At 41.7% G+C, this 13,887-nt stretch overlaps 1 protein-coding gene and 2 pseudogenes across 34 annotated transcripts in view; all 3 read left to right on the forward strand.

The window, feature by feature from the left end:
• The window catches only part of LOC101465246 (protocadherin alpha-C2), a 208,585-nt gene that overhangs the window by 134,873 nt on the left and 59,825 nt on the right, over positions 1 to 13,887 (forward strand). The window contains exon 1 of one of the 34 annotated variants that reach the window (XM_076873713.1): positions 971 to 3,491. The exons of 32 other annotated variants lie outside the window; for them this stretch is intronic. In XM_076873713.1, coding sequence (XP_076729828.1) covers positions 1,113 to 3,491 — 2,379 coding nt within the window. In that variant the 5' untranslated portion in view covers positions 971 to 1,112. Of the gene's footprint in view, positions 1 to 970; positions 3,492 to 5,113; positions 7,199 to 13,887 lie in introns of those variants that run through there. One more of the 34 variants, XM_076873783.1, reaches the window with a different exon arrangement.
• Positions 7,591 to 10,426, forward strand: LOC111501405 (protocadherin alpha-3 pseudogene; annotated as a pseudogene).
• LOC143413298 (protocadherin alpha-2 pseudogene) lies at positions 10,969 to 13,665 on the forward strand (annotated as a pseudogene).

Consider the following 13,887-nt stretch of genomic DNA (forward strand, 5'->3'; position numbering starts at 1 on the left):
TGGAGATACTTTTACCAGGACTCAGACTTTGCCTAACAAAGAGAAGGTAAGGCCAATGACTAATTTACGTTTATTATTCCCCTCCAATTATTACGATAATTAACAGTGAAATAAAACTTTACACACTGTACTACAAAATATTCTTTTTGGAGTAGGCTGGTTTAAGTTACAATAAAAAGTCGCTGTGGCTGTAGTTTAGACTTTTGCGGTGTCCTTTCTTTTGTCTGCATATTTCGCTGTCTATGGTATTGAAAGTTTACAAAACTTGCCCCATGAAATATCCGTAGCTGTAGGGAGTTATTGTCTTTTCTTGACAACCAATCCACGTAACAGTGTCTTTTTTGTTTTGTTTTGTTTTGTTTGGGGTTTTTTTGGTGGCGGGGGGGGCGGGGTATTTTTGTTTCGTTTTGTTTTAATTAAGGCAGTTTTTAAGTTTACTTACTATAAGTCTGTAAGTCTAATTGTAAACGACTAAGTGTAAAGAAAAACTGGATTTCTTGCTTTGTCATTTCAGATGAATACAATTAATAATTTGAGATTTGAAACCTTATTATCTGTCTTACTTTGAAAATGGAGTGCAAACTTTTGCACCTGCAATACTGCTTGGTGATTTGAATTGTACAACTTGCGGTGTTTCACCTGAATGAGAATATTGACCTTACTTAATATATATTGTTTGGATGATTCAACAAAGAAATACGACAATAAATACTACGATGCCAGTGTCGGTGATGGCGTAACTTCAAATAAAGTGTTATTTTATTAACGCACGTATAAAAATCTTTTAAATAACTCACAGTATTTTGGAATTGTGTGATTGTGGGCGTGTCTGAGTGAACAGGAATAATTTAGTTCTTACCAATGTGTGTAGTTTCTTCATATTACCACGTAGCGACGCTGTAGACCGTGGCACAGAAAGGTGGACGCTCCTCCCAGGGTAAAAGGGGAATAGCTTTGGTTTTCATCACAAAGAGACGAGGGAAGGGAAGGAGCGGCATAATGGAGCATTTCTCTTTAAAAATATCACAGTCGCCTTGATTTTTGTCATATCCTACCATCTAACACTGGGAACGGATTTGTGGATATATTATTTGCTGTATTCCGGCGGAAGTATGCATTTAACGACGAGAAGAAGCGCTATTGTCACATTTCTTTTGATTGTGCTCTTGGCTTATTATTGGGAAGCGGCGGCTGCACAGCTCTCCTATTCCGTCTCAGAGGAGGTGAATCCGGGGACTAATGTCGGAAATATCGCCAAGGATCTAAACCTTAACGTGCAGGAGTTGGCCTCCCGTTTGTTTCAGATTGTTGCATCTAAAAAGAAATACTTTGAGATAAATCTAAAGACCGGATTTCTGTATGTCAGTGAGAGGATAGATCGAGAGGAGGTTTGTACAGATGAGCCCAAATGCACGGTTACCGTAGAGGCTGTGATAAACAATCCGTTAAAGCTTTACCGCGTGGAGATAGAAATTAGAGATGTGAACGACCACTCTCCATCCTTTAACACGAAATCTCAAATACTGGAAATTGCAGAGAACACACTGCCTGGGTTTAGATTTGCGTTATCGGAGGCAAGCGACGCTGACGTGGGTAAAAACAGTGTTAGTGCATATAAGCTGAGTACTAATGAATATTTCAGTCTTGCCACACATAAAAGAGGAAAGAGTATATCTCCAGAGTTAGTGCTGCAGAAAGCCCTGGATCGTGAGAAACAAGCAAGTATACAACTTTTGTTAACTGCAATAGACGGAGGGTCTCCACCAAACACGGGGACATCAGAAATTGAAGTAAGTGTGTTAGACAGTAATGATAACGCACCAGTGTTCAGTAGCACTCTTTACAAAATTAAAACACTCGAAAATAGCCCGATTGGCACTACGATCTTCACCTTAAATGCGACTGACGCTGATGAAGGAACAAATGGTGAAATAGTGTACTCCTTACGAAGTAAGGATCAGGATCATATTTTGGATATTTTCCAAATTGACCCTGAGACAGGGGTTATTTCAGTCAAAGCCAAAATCGACTATGAAGAAAGAAAAGCTTTCGAGATCCGAGCAGAAGCTAGAGACAAAGGCCAGCCTCCCATGGCAGCCCATAGTAAGGTGCTGGTTGAAGTAATAGACTTAAATGACAACGCTCCTGAAATCAAAGTGACGTCACTTCTCAATGCAGTAAATGAGGACGCTGAAATAGGCACTGCTATTGCACTTGTTTCAGTTCTAGATACAGATAGTGGTAAAAACGGTGAAGTTGAATGTGTAATCTTAAATAAAGTTCCGTTCAAACTGGAGACAAATTACAAAAATTATTACTCTTTAGTTGTTGACGGACATCTAGACAGAGAGGAGACCCCTCAGTACAATGTCAAAATTTCAGCTACGGATGAAGGGAGCCCTCCACTTTCTAACACTAGTGTTATCACTGTTTACCTTTCTGATATTAACGACAACACGCCACGTTTTTCACAGTCTTTAATAAGTGTTTTTGTGAAAGAAAACAGCAAGGTAGGAACAGTTATAAAAAGGGTGACTGCAGTCGATATTGACATCAGCAACAACGGTCAGGTGAGCTATTCACTATTAGATAGTAATAGTAAATCACTTCCTCTCCCCACAATGGTAAACATTAACTCAGAAACTGGAGACATAATCAGCCTGCAGTCTTTTAACTACGAGGAGTTGAAAATGTTTCAATTTAAAGTTCAGGCCACAGACTCTGGTGTTCCTCCGCTCAGCAGCAATGTCACTGTCAACGTTTTAATTCTGGATGAAAATGACAATAATCCAACAATTCTTGCTCCTTACTCTGAGCATGGCTCTGTTAACAGTGAGAGCATCCCCTATTCTGCTGAAGCGGGATACTTTGTGGCAAAGATCAGGGCTGTAGACGCAGACTCTGGATACAATGCGCTGCTTTCTTATCACCTGTCTGAGCCCAAAGGAAACAACCTGTTCAGGATCGGAACCAGCACCGGGGAGATCAGGACTAAGAGAAGAATGAGTGACAATGACCTCAAAACTCATCCCTTGGTGGTCTTGGTCTCTGATAATGGAGAACCCTCCCTGTCAGCTACTGTGTCGATTGATGTGGTGGTGGTTGAAAGCACGGCTGAAATCCAGACTCAGTTCAGACATGTGCCTGTAAAGGAAGACAGCTTCTCGGATTTGAACCTGTACCTGCTGGTTGCCATTGTGTCGGTGTCCGTCATCTTTATGCTCAGCCTCATCACTTTAATAGCAGTCAGATGCCACAGGACAGATGGCACTTTCAGCAGATACAGCGCCCCCATGATCACCACCCACCCTGACGGGAGCTGGTCTTACTCTAAAGCTACTCAGCAGTATGACGTGTGTTTCAGCTCAGACACACTCAAGAGTGACGTGGTGGTTTTCCCAGGCCCTTTTCCACCTGTAGATGCAGAACTGATCAGTATTAATGGAGGAGACACTTTTACCAGGACTCAGACTTTACCTAACAAAGAGAAGGTAAGGAAATGCTGCTCTGAATAAGTAAGATTTTTGTATATCACTGAATGTCGGATAATGAATTAACAGATCTGTTAAATATGTGTTAAATATACGGTGGCCCTGAGAGGCCAAACGGACTGCAATTTAAGAAAACACCAGCAAAAAGAAAAACACTACAAAAGCACACAAACACAACGGAAATAGGAAAAATTAAAACGGAAATAGAAAAAAAACAGATTTCCAAAAGCACAAGGGAAGTGTTTCTGGGGAGACAAGAACCCGACGGACCAGTTGGAGGAACCCAAAACAAGCTAGGTGTGTTTTATCATGATTCCTATAATACTGATGATGGATTTTTAGGCTAACACGCTTACCTCTTATCTTTTCTTTCCTCACAAAACCGATAGATCCTCCACTTCTTTTAAGTGTCTCCCAGCGCAATTCTTAGCATATTTTGGTTCCTGCAACTGGTCCGTCGGGTCATTGTCTCCCCAGAAACACTTCCCTTGTGCTTTTGAAAATCAGTTTTTTCGTATTTGTGTTTTCGTTTTTCCTATTTCCTTTGTCGTTTTTCCTGTTTTCTTAAGTTGCAGTCCGTTTGGCCTCTCAGGGCCACCGTATAAATATAATAAACGTGTCAGAGTAAGTCGGTAAATTGTTCTTAAGAACGTTTACAACTTTTAAAGGGCATCCTAAGATTTTTATTGGTTTACGGCCACATAGAGATTAGTGGCATATAGTTTAATAGCTGTATTTTGGTAAATCGGGTACTAATTATGTTTAGCAGTTGAACCGCATGCATTGAAAGTGCACTGAACCGCTGTCCATGGTGCTGGCAGCAGCTTTCTTCTGTTTTGTCTCGTTATAGTCTGGTGCTGTCCGTTGTGCTGAATATTGGGCGGTGTACAAAAATAAAGATGAATAATAATTTTAAAAAAAGATAATTAATAATACAAACGAATTCATTAAACTGTATATGTCATCCAAAAAAAAAAGTAATTTGTGGATTATTCTGCATGGATTTTAATTCTGTTATACCTTATATTAAAAAAAAAAAACATCTTATATTTCGGGCCATGTAACCGAATACAGAAATGCCACAAGATGCCGCTAGAGACCATGCAAAAAAATATAGTCGTTGGCGTTTAGAAACTCCTCCTCATTTAATGACGAAAAGATGAAACGTCACCATCTGGCATTGCTTTGTGAAAGAAGCGCACAGACGATCAAGGCCCTAATGAGTGAGGATCCTTGGCGAGAGTGGATACATGAAGGGATATTTTTCATATTTGGCGTTTCTTTCCAGGAAGTATAAATCAGGATTTCATACTTTTGTATAAACAGCGATGGCTGCTCGAAGACAATGGGATAATATTTGGAGTCTGTTTTTCAGCCTTCTTTGTCTCTGTGAATGGTCCGTGGCTCAGATATCCTATTCCATTTGTGAGGAGGTGGACAAAGGCGCTGCGGTGGGAAATCTAGCGAAGGATTTAAATCTTAGTGTGCAGCAGCTTCAGTCAGCGGGTCTTCAGATTACATCTGGGTATAAACCCCCGTATTTTGATATCAATCTTGAATCTGGAGTACTTTTCGTTAGCGAGAGAATTGATCGGGAGGAGCTATGTCCTAATACGGTAAAGTGCTCTTTAAATATCGAGGCCATACTGAGTAACCCTCGCAGTCTTCATCGAATTGAAGTTGTAATCAATGATATTAATGACAATGCCCCGTCTTTTCAAGAAGATATATCTACAATTGATATGTATGAGTCCTCATATGTCGGAGAAAGGCATCCATTGCCGATAGCGCATGACCCAGATGTTGGCGCTAACTCAGTGAAGACTTATAAATTGAACGCGAATGATTATTTCTCTTTAGATATACAGAGTACTGGCGACCAGAGTGTGTCTGCTGAGTTGGTGCTGCAGAAAGCCTTAGATCGAGAAAAACAAGCTGTTATTGAGCTCACTCTGACTGCGATAGACGGAGGAAAATCTCCCAAAACGGGGACTTTGCAAATACAAGTTAATGTTCTGGATGTGAACGATAATTCACCCGTGTTCAGTAAATCTCTCTACAAAGTCCAAGTAATTGAAAATGCAAATATTGGCACACCGTTACTAACACTCACTGCGAGTGATTTAGATGATGGTATTAATGGTCAGGTTGTCTACACATTTACAGAAAGAGGACGTTTAAACCCTGATGACAAATTTTCCCTGAATAATAATACTGGGGAAATTACTGTGCGAGGAAATATTGATTATGAGGAAAACCAAGCATTTGAGATCCGCGTTCAAGCCCGAGACAGAGGAACTCCTCCTCGCAGTGCACATGGCAAAGTTTTAGTTGAAGTCATTGACGTTAATGACAATGCTCCAGAAATCTCAGTATCTTCAATCATGAGTTCAGTGAAAGAGGACGCCGAAATAGGCACAGCTGTTGCTATGGTGACTATCACTGATCAAGACGGGGGTAAAAATGGCCTCACAAACTGTAAGATAACAGGTTCTGTGCCATTTAAATTAAAATCCAACTATAAAAACTATTATTCTTTGCTAGTGGACAGGCTTCTTGACAGAGAGACTGTTTCCCGATATGATATATATATTGTAGCTACAGATGAAGGGACGCCCTCTCTGTCCAGCACAACTGTTATCACTATTCACGTTTCTGATGTAAATGACAACCCTCCTAAATTCCCGAACTCTCCAATTACTCTGTATGTGAAAGAGAATAGTCCGATTGGAACTACTATTCATAAACTGACAACAACAGATCTGGATTTAAATGAAAACGCAAAATCAATGTATCATTTAATTAGCAGCTCTTCCAAGACCATGCAAAGGGCTTCAATGGTAACTGTTAATTCAGAGACAGGAGATATAGTCAGCCTGCACTCGTTTAACTACGAGGAGTTAAAAACTTTCCACTTTAAAGTTCAGGCCACAGACTCTGGTGTTCCTCCACTTACAAGCAACGTCACTGTCAACATTTTAATCCTGGATGAAAATGATAATACTCCAACAATTCTCGCTCCTTACTCTGAGCATGGCTCCGTTAACAGTGAGAATATCCCCTATTCTGCTGAAGCGGGATACTTTGTGGCAAAGATCAGGGCTGTAGACGCGGACTCTGGATACAATGCGCTGCTTTCTTATCACCTGTCTGAGCCCAAAGGAAACAACTTGTTCAAGATCGGAACGAGCACCGGGGAGATCAGGACTAGGAGGAGAATGAGTGACAATGACCTCAAAACTCACCCCTTGGTGGTCTTGGTCTCTGATAACGGAGAACCCTCCCTGTCAGCTACTGTGTCGATTGATGTGGTGGTGGTTGAAAGCACGGCTGAAATCCAGACTCAGTTCAGACATGTGCCTATAAAGGAGGACAGCTTCTCGGATTTGAACCTGTACCTGCTGGTTGCCATTGTGTCGGTGTCCGTCATCTTTCTGCTCAGCCTCATCACTTTAATAGCAGTCAGATGCCACAGGACAGACGGCACTTTCAGCAGGTACAGCGCCCCCATGATCACCACCCACCCTGACGGGAGCTGGTCTTACTCTAAAGCTACTCAGCAGTATGACGTGTGTTTCAGCTCAGACACGCTCAAGAGTGACGTGGTGGTTTTCCCCGCCCCGTTTCCGCCTGTAGATGCAGAACTGATCAGTATTAACGGAGGTGACACTTTTACCAAGACTCAGACTTTACCTAACAAAGAGAAGGTAAGGGTAAACTTTCTTTTCTGAACCTTTTAGGTCAACCGTAGCATAAAAAAATTGCACCTGTACTTCACGGAGACACTTGCAAGGACCCAGGCTGAACCTGTTAAAGCGGTATTTAACATTTCCAGTTGTGTTATTTCATTACAGAAATTAACCAGTATATTAAGTACAATTTGGAGAACATTTTATATTTTCTGTTTTATTTTCGTTTTATACATACACAGTGTGGATTCGGTGGTGTGTATATGTGTTTTTTGTTCTGTTCATTATCAGACGAAATCAATCAACTTGTGAATTTAATTTACATATAGTATTAAATTAATTTAGTAACATTTCAGATGCATTTTACCAACAGTAAAAAAGAAGGTGAAATACTAAGAATCGCTCACAAACATCCGTTGACTATTTATGAAAGAGATATTGTGACAGTTGTGGCAGATGTCCACGTGGTGGCGCCGCAGACTGTGACACTGAGATTTCTGTGTTGTAGTTTCGTGCTCCTCCCAGTTGTACAAGAGGATGTGGCTCTCCGGGCTTTTTGACAAAAACGGCAAGGACGGTGCGAAAGGACCGAGGGTGTATATATTATTTTGTACATGTAGGTGTACACTATAATTTAGCGCATATCTGAAAGTGTATTTATAGTAACTATAGAAATTGTGAAAAGGTGACCTTGTTGGGATCTGCGTTTCAATTACGTTGTGGATTTATGCATGTACCAATGAGGATGTCTATTGTTTCATATCTGGTGCTTGTGCTGCTGGAGTGTTGTCGGGAAGCGCAATCTGTGCAGCTCTCATATTCCGTGTTTGAGGAAGTGGATGTGGGGACTTCTGTGGGAAATATCGCTAAGGATTTAAATCTCAGCCTTCAGGAACTGGAATCTCGCATGTTTCAGATTGTCAGCGGCTCGAAAAGAAAATATTTCGAGGTAAATCTAAAAACCGGTGCTCTCTATGTTAATGAGAGAGTAGACAGAGAGGAGCTCTGTGCGAAGACCCTAAAATGCACAGTCAATGTAGAAGCTGTGATAAACAATCCTTTAAAGCTCTATCGCGTAGAAATAAATATTCTAGATGTCAACGACAACGACCCGTTATTCACGGAAAGGTCTCAGATTATAGACATAGCAGAGAATACTCTGCCTGGGATGAAATTCGCTTTGTCTGAGCCTATTGATGCAGATGTGGGGAAGAATATGGTTAACGCTTTTAAGCTGACGCCGAATGAATATTTTTCTCTCGCTACTATCAAAGGCGGAGAAAGCGTCTATGCCGAACTAGTCTTACAGAAAACGCTGGACAGAGAGAAGCAGCCTGTGATAAATCTCACAGTGATTGCTACAGATGGAGGGACTCCATCCAGATCTGGCACGTCACTAGTTATTATACACGTTTTAGATATAAACGATAACCCACCAGTGTTTAGTACCCCCTTGTACAAAACTCGTTTATTCGAGAACACACCAATCGGGACAAATGTGATTACACTAAATGCAACAGACGCAGATCAGGGAACAAACGGTGAGATAATGTATTCTTTGAGAAGTAAAGGGCAGGATCGTATATTAGAGATTTTTCACATTGATCCTGTAATGGGGGTGATCACAGTCAAAGCTAATGTTGATTATGAGGAATATACAGCGTTTGAGATCCGCGCAGAAGCTAACGATAAGGCCCAGCCACCGATGTCTGCTCACTGTAAGGTGCTGGTTGAGGTAATAGACGTAAATGACAACGCCCCGGCGATAACAGTGACGTCACTCCTCAGCAGCGTCAAGGAGGACGCAGGTGTAGGTACTGCGATAGCACTTGTATCCGTACTCGACCGCGATGGAGGTAAGAATGGGGAAATTAAATGTAAAATAAAAAATGATGTTCCCTTTAAACTAGAAACCAACTACAAAAACTATTATTCTTTAGTCGTTGACGGGGCCCTTGACAGAGAAATTACCTCCCAATACAACGTTACAGTTTCAGCGACCGATGAAGGGAGTCCGCCCTTAATGAACACAACTGTGATTACTATTCGCGTTTCTGATATAAACGACAATTCGCCTAATTTCTCAGAATCGGTTGTTAATGTCTACGTCAAAGAAAACAGTAAAGTTGGGGAGATTATTAAAAGGGTAACTGCACATGATGCGGACACTGACCGGAATAGTCAGGTGAGATATTCATTTTTAGAGAGTAACAGTAAATCAGTGCCGGTGTCTACAATGGTAAACATTAACGCAGAGACTGGAGACATAATCAGTCTGCAGTCTTTTAACTATGAGGAGTTAAAAAGTTTTCAGTTTAAAGTTCAGGCCACAGACTCTGGTGTTCCTCCGCTCAGCAGCAACGTGACTGTTAACATTTTAATCCTGGATGAAAATGATAATAATCCAACAATTCTGGCTCCTTACTCTGAGCATGGCTCCGTTAACAGTGAGAGCATCCTCTATTCTGCTGAAGCGGGATACTTTGTGGCAAAGATCAGGGCTGTAGACGCAGACTCTGGATACAATGCGCTGCTTTCTTATCACCTGTCTGAGCCCAAAGGAAACAACTTGTTCAGGATCGGAACCAGCACCGGGGAGATCAGGACTAGGAGGAGAATGAGTGACAATGACCTCAAAACTCACCCCTTGGTGGTCTTGGTCTCTGATAACGGAGAACCCTCCCTGTCAGCTACTGTGTCTATTGATGTGGTGGTGGTTGAAAGCACGGCTGAAATCCAGACTCCGTTCAGACATGTGCCTGTAAAGGAGGACAGCTTCTCGGATTTGAACCTGTATCTGCTGATTGCCATTGTGTCGGTGTCCGTCATCTTTTTGCTCAGCCTCATCACTTTAATAGCAGTCAGATGCCATAGGACAGACGGCACTTTCAGCGGGTACAGCGCCCCCATGATCACCACCCACCCTGACGGGAGCTGGTCTTACTCTAAAGCTACTCAGCAGTATGACGTGTGTTTCAGCTCAGACACGCTCAAGAGTGACGTAGTGGTCTTCCCCGCCCCGTTTCCACCTGTAGATGGAGAACTGATCAGTATTAACGGAGGAGACACTTTTACCAGGACTCAGACTTTACCTAACAAAGAGAAGGTAAGATGCTTTCAACCACTAATTCCAGTTAAAGGGATACCACCCCTGTCTGTATTTTGATACCCACACATAGCATAATACTGTAATGTCAGTGTACATGGTTTAATGCAAAATTCGTACATTCATACAGAAAAGTAGATTACATACGTTTTTATTAGTGTAATGCTGCAAATATGACTTCCCTCACTGAAGTATTTTCTTAATCAATCGACTATATGAAAAGTGCTGGTCTAACACAGTAAATAACTAGTAACTATATGGTCTGAAGCTGCATAATGGGAAAGGCGCTCTCCGCGGTGCTGATTTCTCTTTGTCTGCGAGTCTTTCGTGTTTAGCTTCATGTCCTAAAATAGCTTATCTGTGAGTCTCAACACCATAAACTTGTATAAATAAAATTTTGAAGTTACATGCCCATAAATGATCAGCTGGTCCATAATTTGTACCATATAATTTACAGTACCTAATATGTTCACCTGGAAAGGCAAAATCGTTGGTTATATAACTTGTAATGTTTTAACTGAATGTGAAGATTTTCTCTTTTCTAATTAACAAAACTCTTCCCTGATTGCGTAGTTCCAATTTACCTGGCTTTTTTTAGTGTGCACGACGTTTTCTGCAACACAAAAAGTTAATATCTTATGACATCTGATATTCGTGATCCATTTCTGGTGTGTTTGGGAAAACAAACAATCTCTAAATATTAAACTGTTGTCGATAAAAGGAACACTAGATGTCGCCCAAGACCACAAACTCACTGATGTAAATTATGAGTTAAAGCTCCACCTTCACTGTTGGTGAAATAAGAGACAGCCTCTGCGTTTCTGTCCGGGTTAGTAAATCGCCTCGTCATGAACGATGGTATCTACATTTAGAGAGCTTGGTAGTCTTTCGGATATTTGTCTGCATTAGTGAATGAAGTGCGTTTATTTCTCTGGAATAATATCTACAAAACAGAATGAGTCTCCGACACCACAGAGAGGGGGAATGGATGTTGTTCGCCATTACTCTTTGTTTATCCGGCTACTGTGTTGCTCAGATTTCCTACTCCGTTTCTGAGGAGGTGGACAAAGGCACGGTAGTGGGGAATATCGCGAAGGATTTGAACATTAATACACAACAACTGGAGGAACGAGGATTTCGGATTGTATCGGGATACAGTAAGGCATATTTTGAGGCTAATTTACGGACAGGAGCTTTGTTCGTTGGCGAAAGAATAGACCGAGAAGAGCTTTGTCCTAATTTACCAAAGTGTTCTTTAAGTATAGAGGGACTGTTAAACCATCCCATGAATATTTATCGCGTTGAAGTCAGCATTGTGGACGTCAACGATAACGCTCCGACATTCCTTGAACAAATCCATGTGTTTAATATCTCCGAATCATCTTCAACGGGAGAGAGGTATCCGCTCCCGGCAGCTCAGGATGCAGACACTGGCAGCAATTCAGTGAAATCCTACAAATTAAGTCCAAACGAGCATTTCTCCATAGATGTCAGTAGCGGAGGAGACCATTTGTCTGCTGAGTTAGTGCTGCAAAAAGCTTTAGATCGAGAGAAACAATCCGCTATTAAACTAACATTGACAGCCGTTGATGGGGGAAAGCCTGTGAGATCTGGCACCATGCAGATTTTTGTGAATGTCATAGACGTTAACGATAACACGCCTTCATTTAGTAAGCCGCTTCATAAAGTAATCGTCAGTGAAAGTGTGCCTATAGGTACAACAATACTCAAATTAAATGCAACAGACTTGGACGAGGGTTCAAACTCAGACGTCAGGTATTCTTTACTGAAAAGAGGAAATGTAGATTCCCCTGAAAAGTTCATTGTTATTCCTGAGAGCGGTGAAATCATTGTGAAGGGTAATCTGGATTACGAGGAAAACACTGCATATGAATTACGAGTGCGCGCTAGCGACCAAGGCGCTTCCCCTCGTAGCGGTTATTCTAAAGTGCTGTTAGAGATTGTTGATGTCAATGACAATGCACCACAGATTTCAGTAACTTCACTTATGAGCCCAGTAAAGGAAAATGCTGAAATTGGAACAGTAGTTGCACTTGTGACTGTAACGGATAAAGACGGGGGGCAAAATGGCCTCACCAGTTGTAAATTGAAAGATTCCATCCCATTTAAATTAAAGTCAAATTACAAAAACTATTACTCAATAGTAGTTAACGGTCAGCTTGACAGGGAGACTTTATCACAATACAGTGTAACTATAATCGCTACCGATGAAGGCAGTCCGCCTCTTTCAAGCAGTGCTGTAATCACTGTGCACATTTCTGATGTTAATGATAATGCACCGAGTTTTCCAGATGGCTATATTAATATTTACGTGAAAGAGAACAGTAAAGTGGGAGACATAATCACAAAAGTGACAGCATGTGACGCTGACACAAATGAAAATGCTAAATTAACGTATTCGTTAATAGAGAACTATCCGAAAGAATTTTCGATTTCAACTGTTTTAAACATAAACTCAGAGACTGGAGACATAATCAGCCTGCAGTCTTTTAATTACGAGGAGCTGAAAATGTTCCACTTTAAAGTTCAGGCCACAGACTCTGGTGTTCCTCCACTCAGCAGCAACGTCACTGTCAACGTTTTAATCCTGGATGAAAATGACAACAGTCCCACGATTCTCGCGCCATATTCTGAGCACGGCTCCGTTAACAGTGAGAGCATCCCCTATTCTGCTGAAGCGGGATACTTTGTAGCAAAGATCAGGGCTGTAGACGCAGACTCTGGATACAATGCGCTGCTTTCTTATCACCTGTCTGAGCCCAAAGGAAACAACCTGTTCAGGATCGGAACCAGCACCGGGGAGATCAGGACTAAGAGGAGAATGAGTGACAATGACCTCAAAACTCATCCCTTGGTGGTCTTGGTCTCTGATAATGGAGAACCCTCCCTGTCAGCTACTGTGTCTATTGATGTGGTGGTGGTTGAAAGCACGGCTGAAATCCAGACTCAGTTCAGACATGTGCCTGTAAAGGAGGACAGCTTCTCGGATTTGAACCTGTATCTGCTGATCGCCATTGTGTCGGTGTCCGTCATCTTTCTGCTCAGCCTCATCACTTTAATAGCAGTCAGATGTCACAGGACAGACGGCACTTTCAGCAGGTACAGCGCCCCCATGATCACCACCCACCCTGACGGGAGCTGGTCTTACTCTAAAGCTACTCAGCAGTATGACGTGTGTTTCAGCTCAGACACACTCAAGAGTGACGTAGTGGTTTTCCCCGCCCCGTTTCCACCTGTAGATGGAGAACTGATCAGTATTAACGGAGGAGACACTTTTACCAGGACTCAGACATTACCTAATAAAGAGAAGGTATGTGCTTTTGAGTTTTTATTCGAGTGCTTTCTGTTTACAATTTAGATTTTATATTCACCGCATCATCAGACTCTCAAATTAAAGCAACGAAAAAGTAGGAATCCCCCGGTTGTCATAGCCGTTAATATCACCGCTTATTGTAATATCAGCACTCACGATTAACCTTCTTATCTACCACACTTCGAGAACAAAGCGATCGTGCCCATTTTGTTCCCCTGTTTTTTTAGATTCCTGTCTGCTTAACAAATCATTGTTCATGCTGGTGGC

The sequence above is a fragment of the Maylandia zebra genome, linkage group LG2, assembly GCF_041146795.1.
Source record: "Maylandia zebra isolate NMK-2024a linkage group LG2, Mzebra_GT3a, whole genome shotgun sequence".
Lineage (NCBI taxonomy): Eukaryota > Metazoa > Chordata > Actinopteri > Cichliformes > Cichlidae > Maylandia > Maylandia zebra.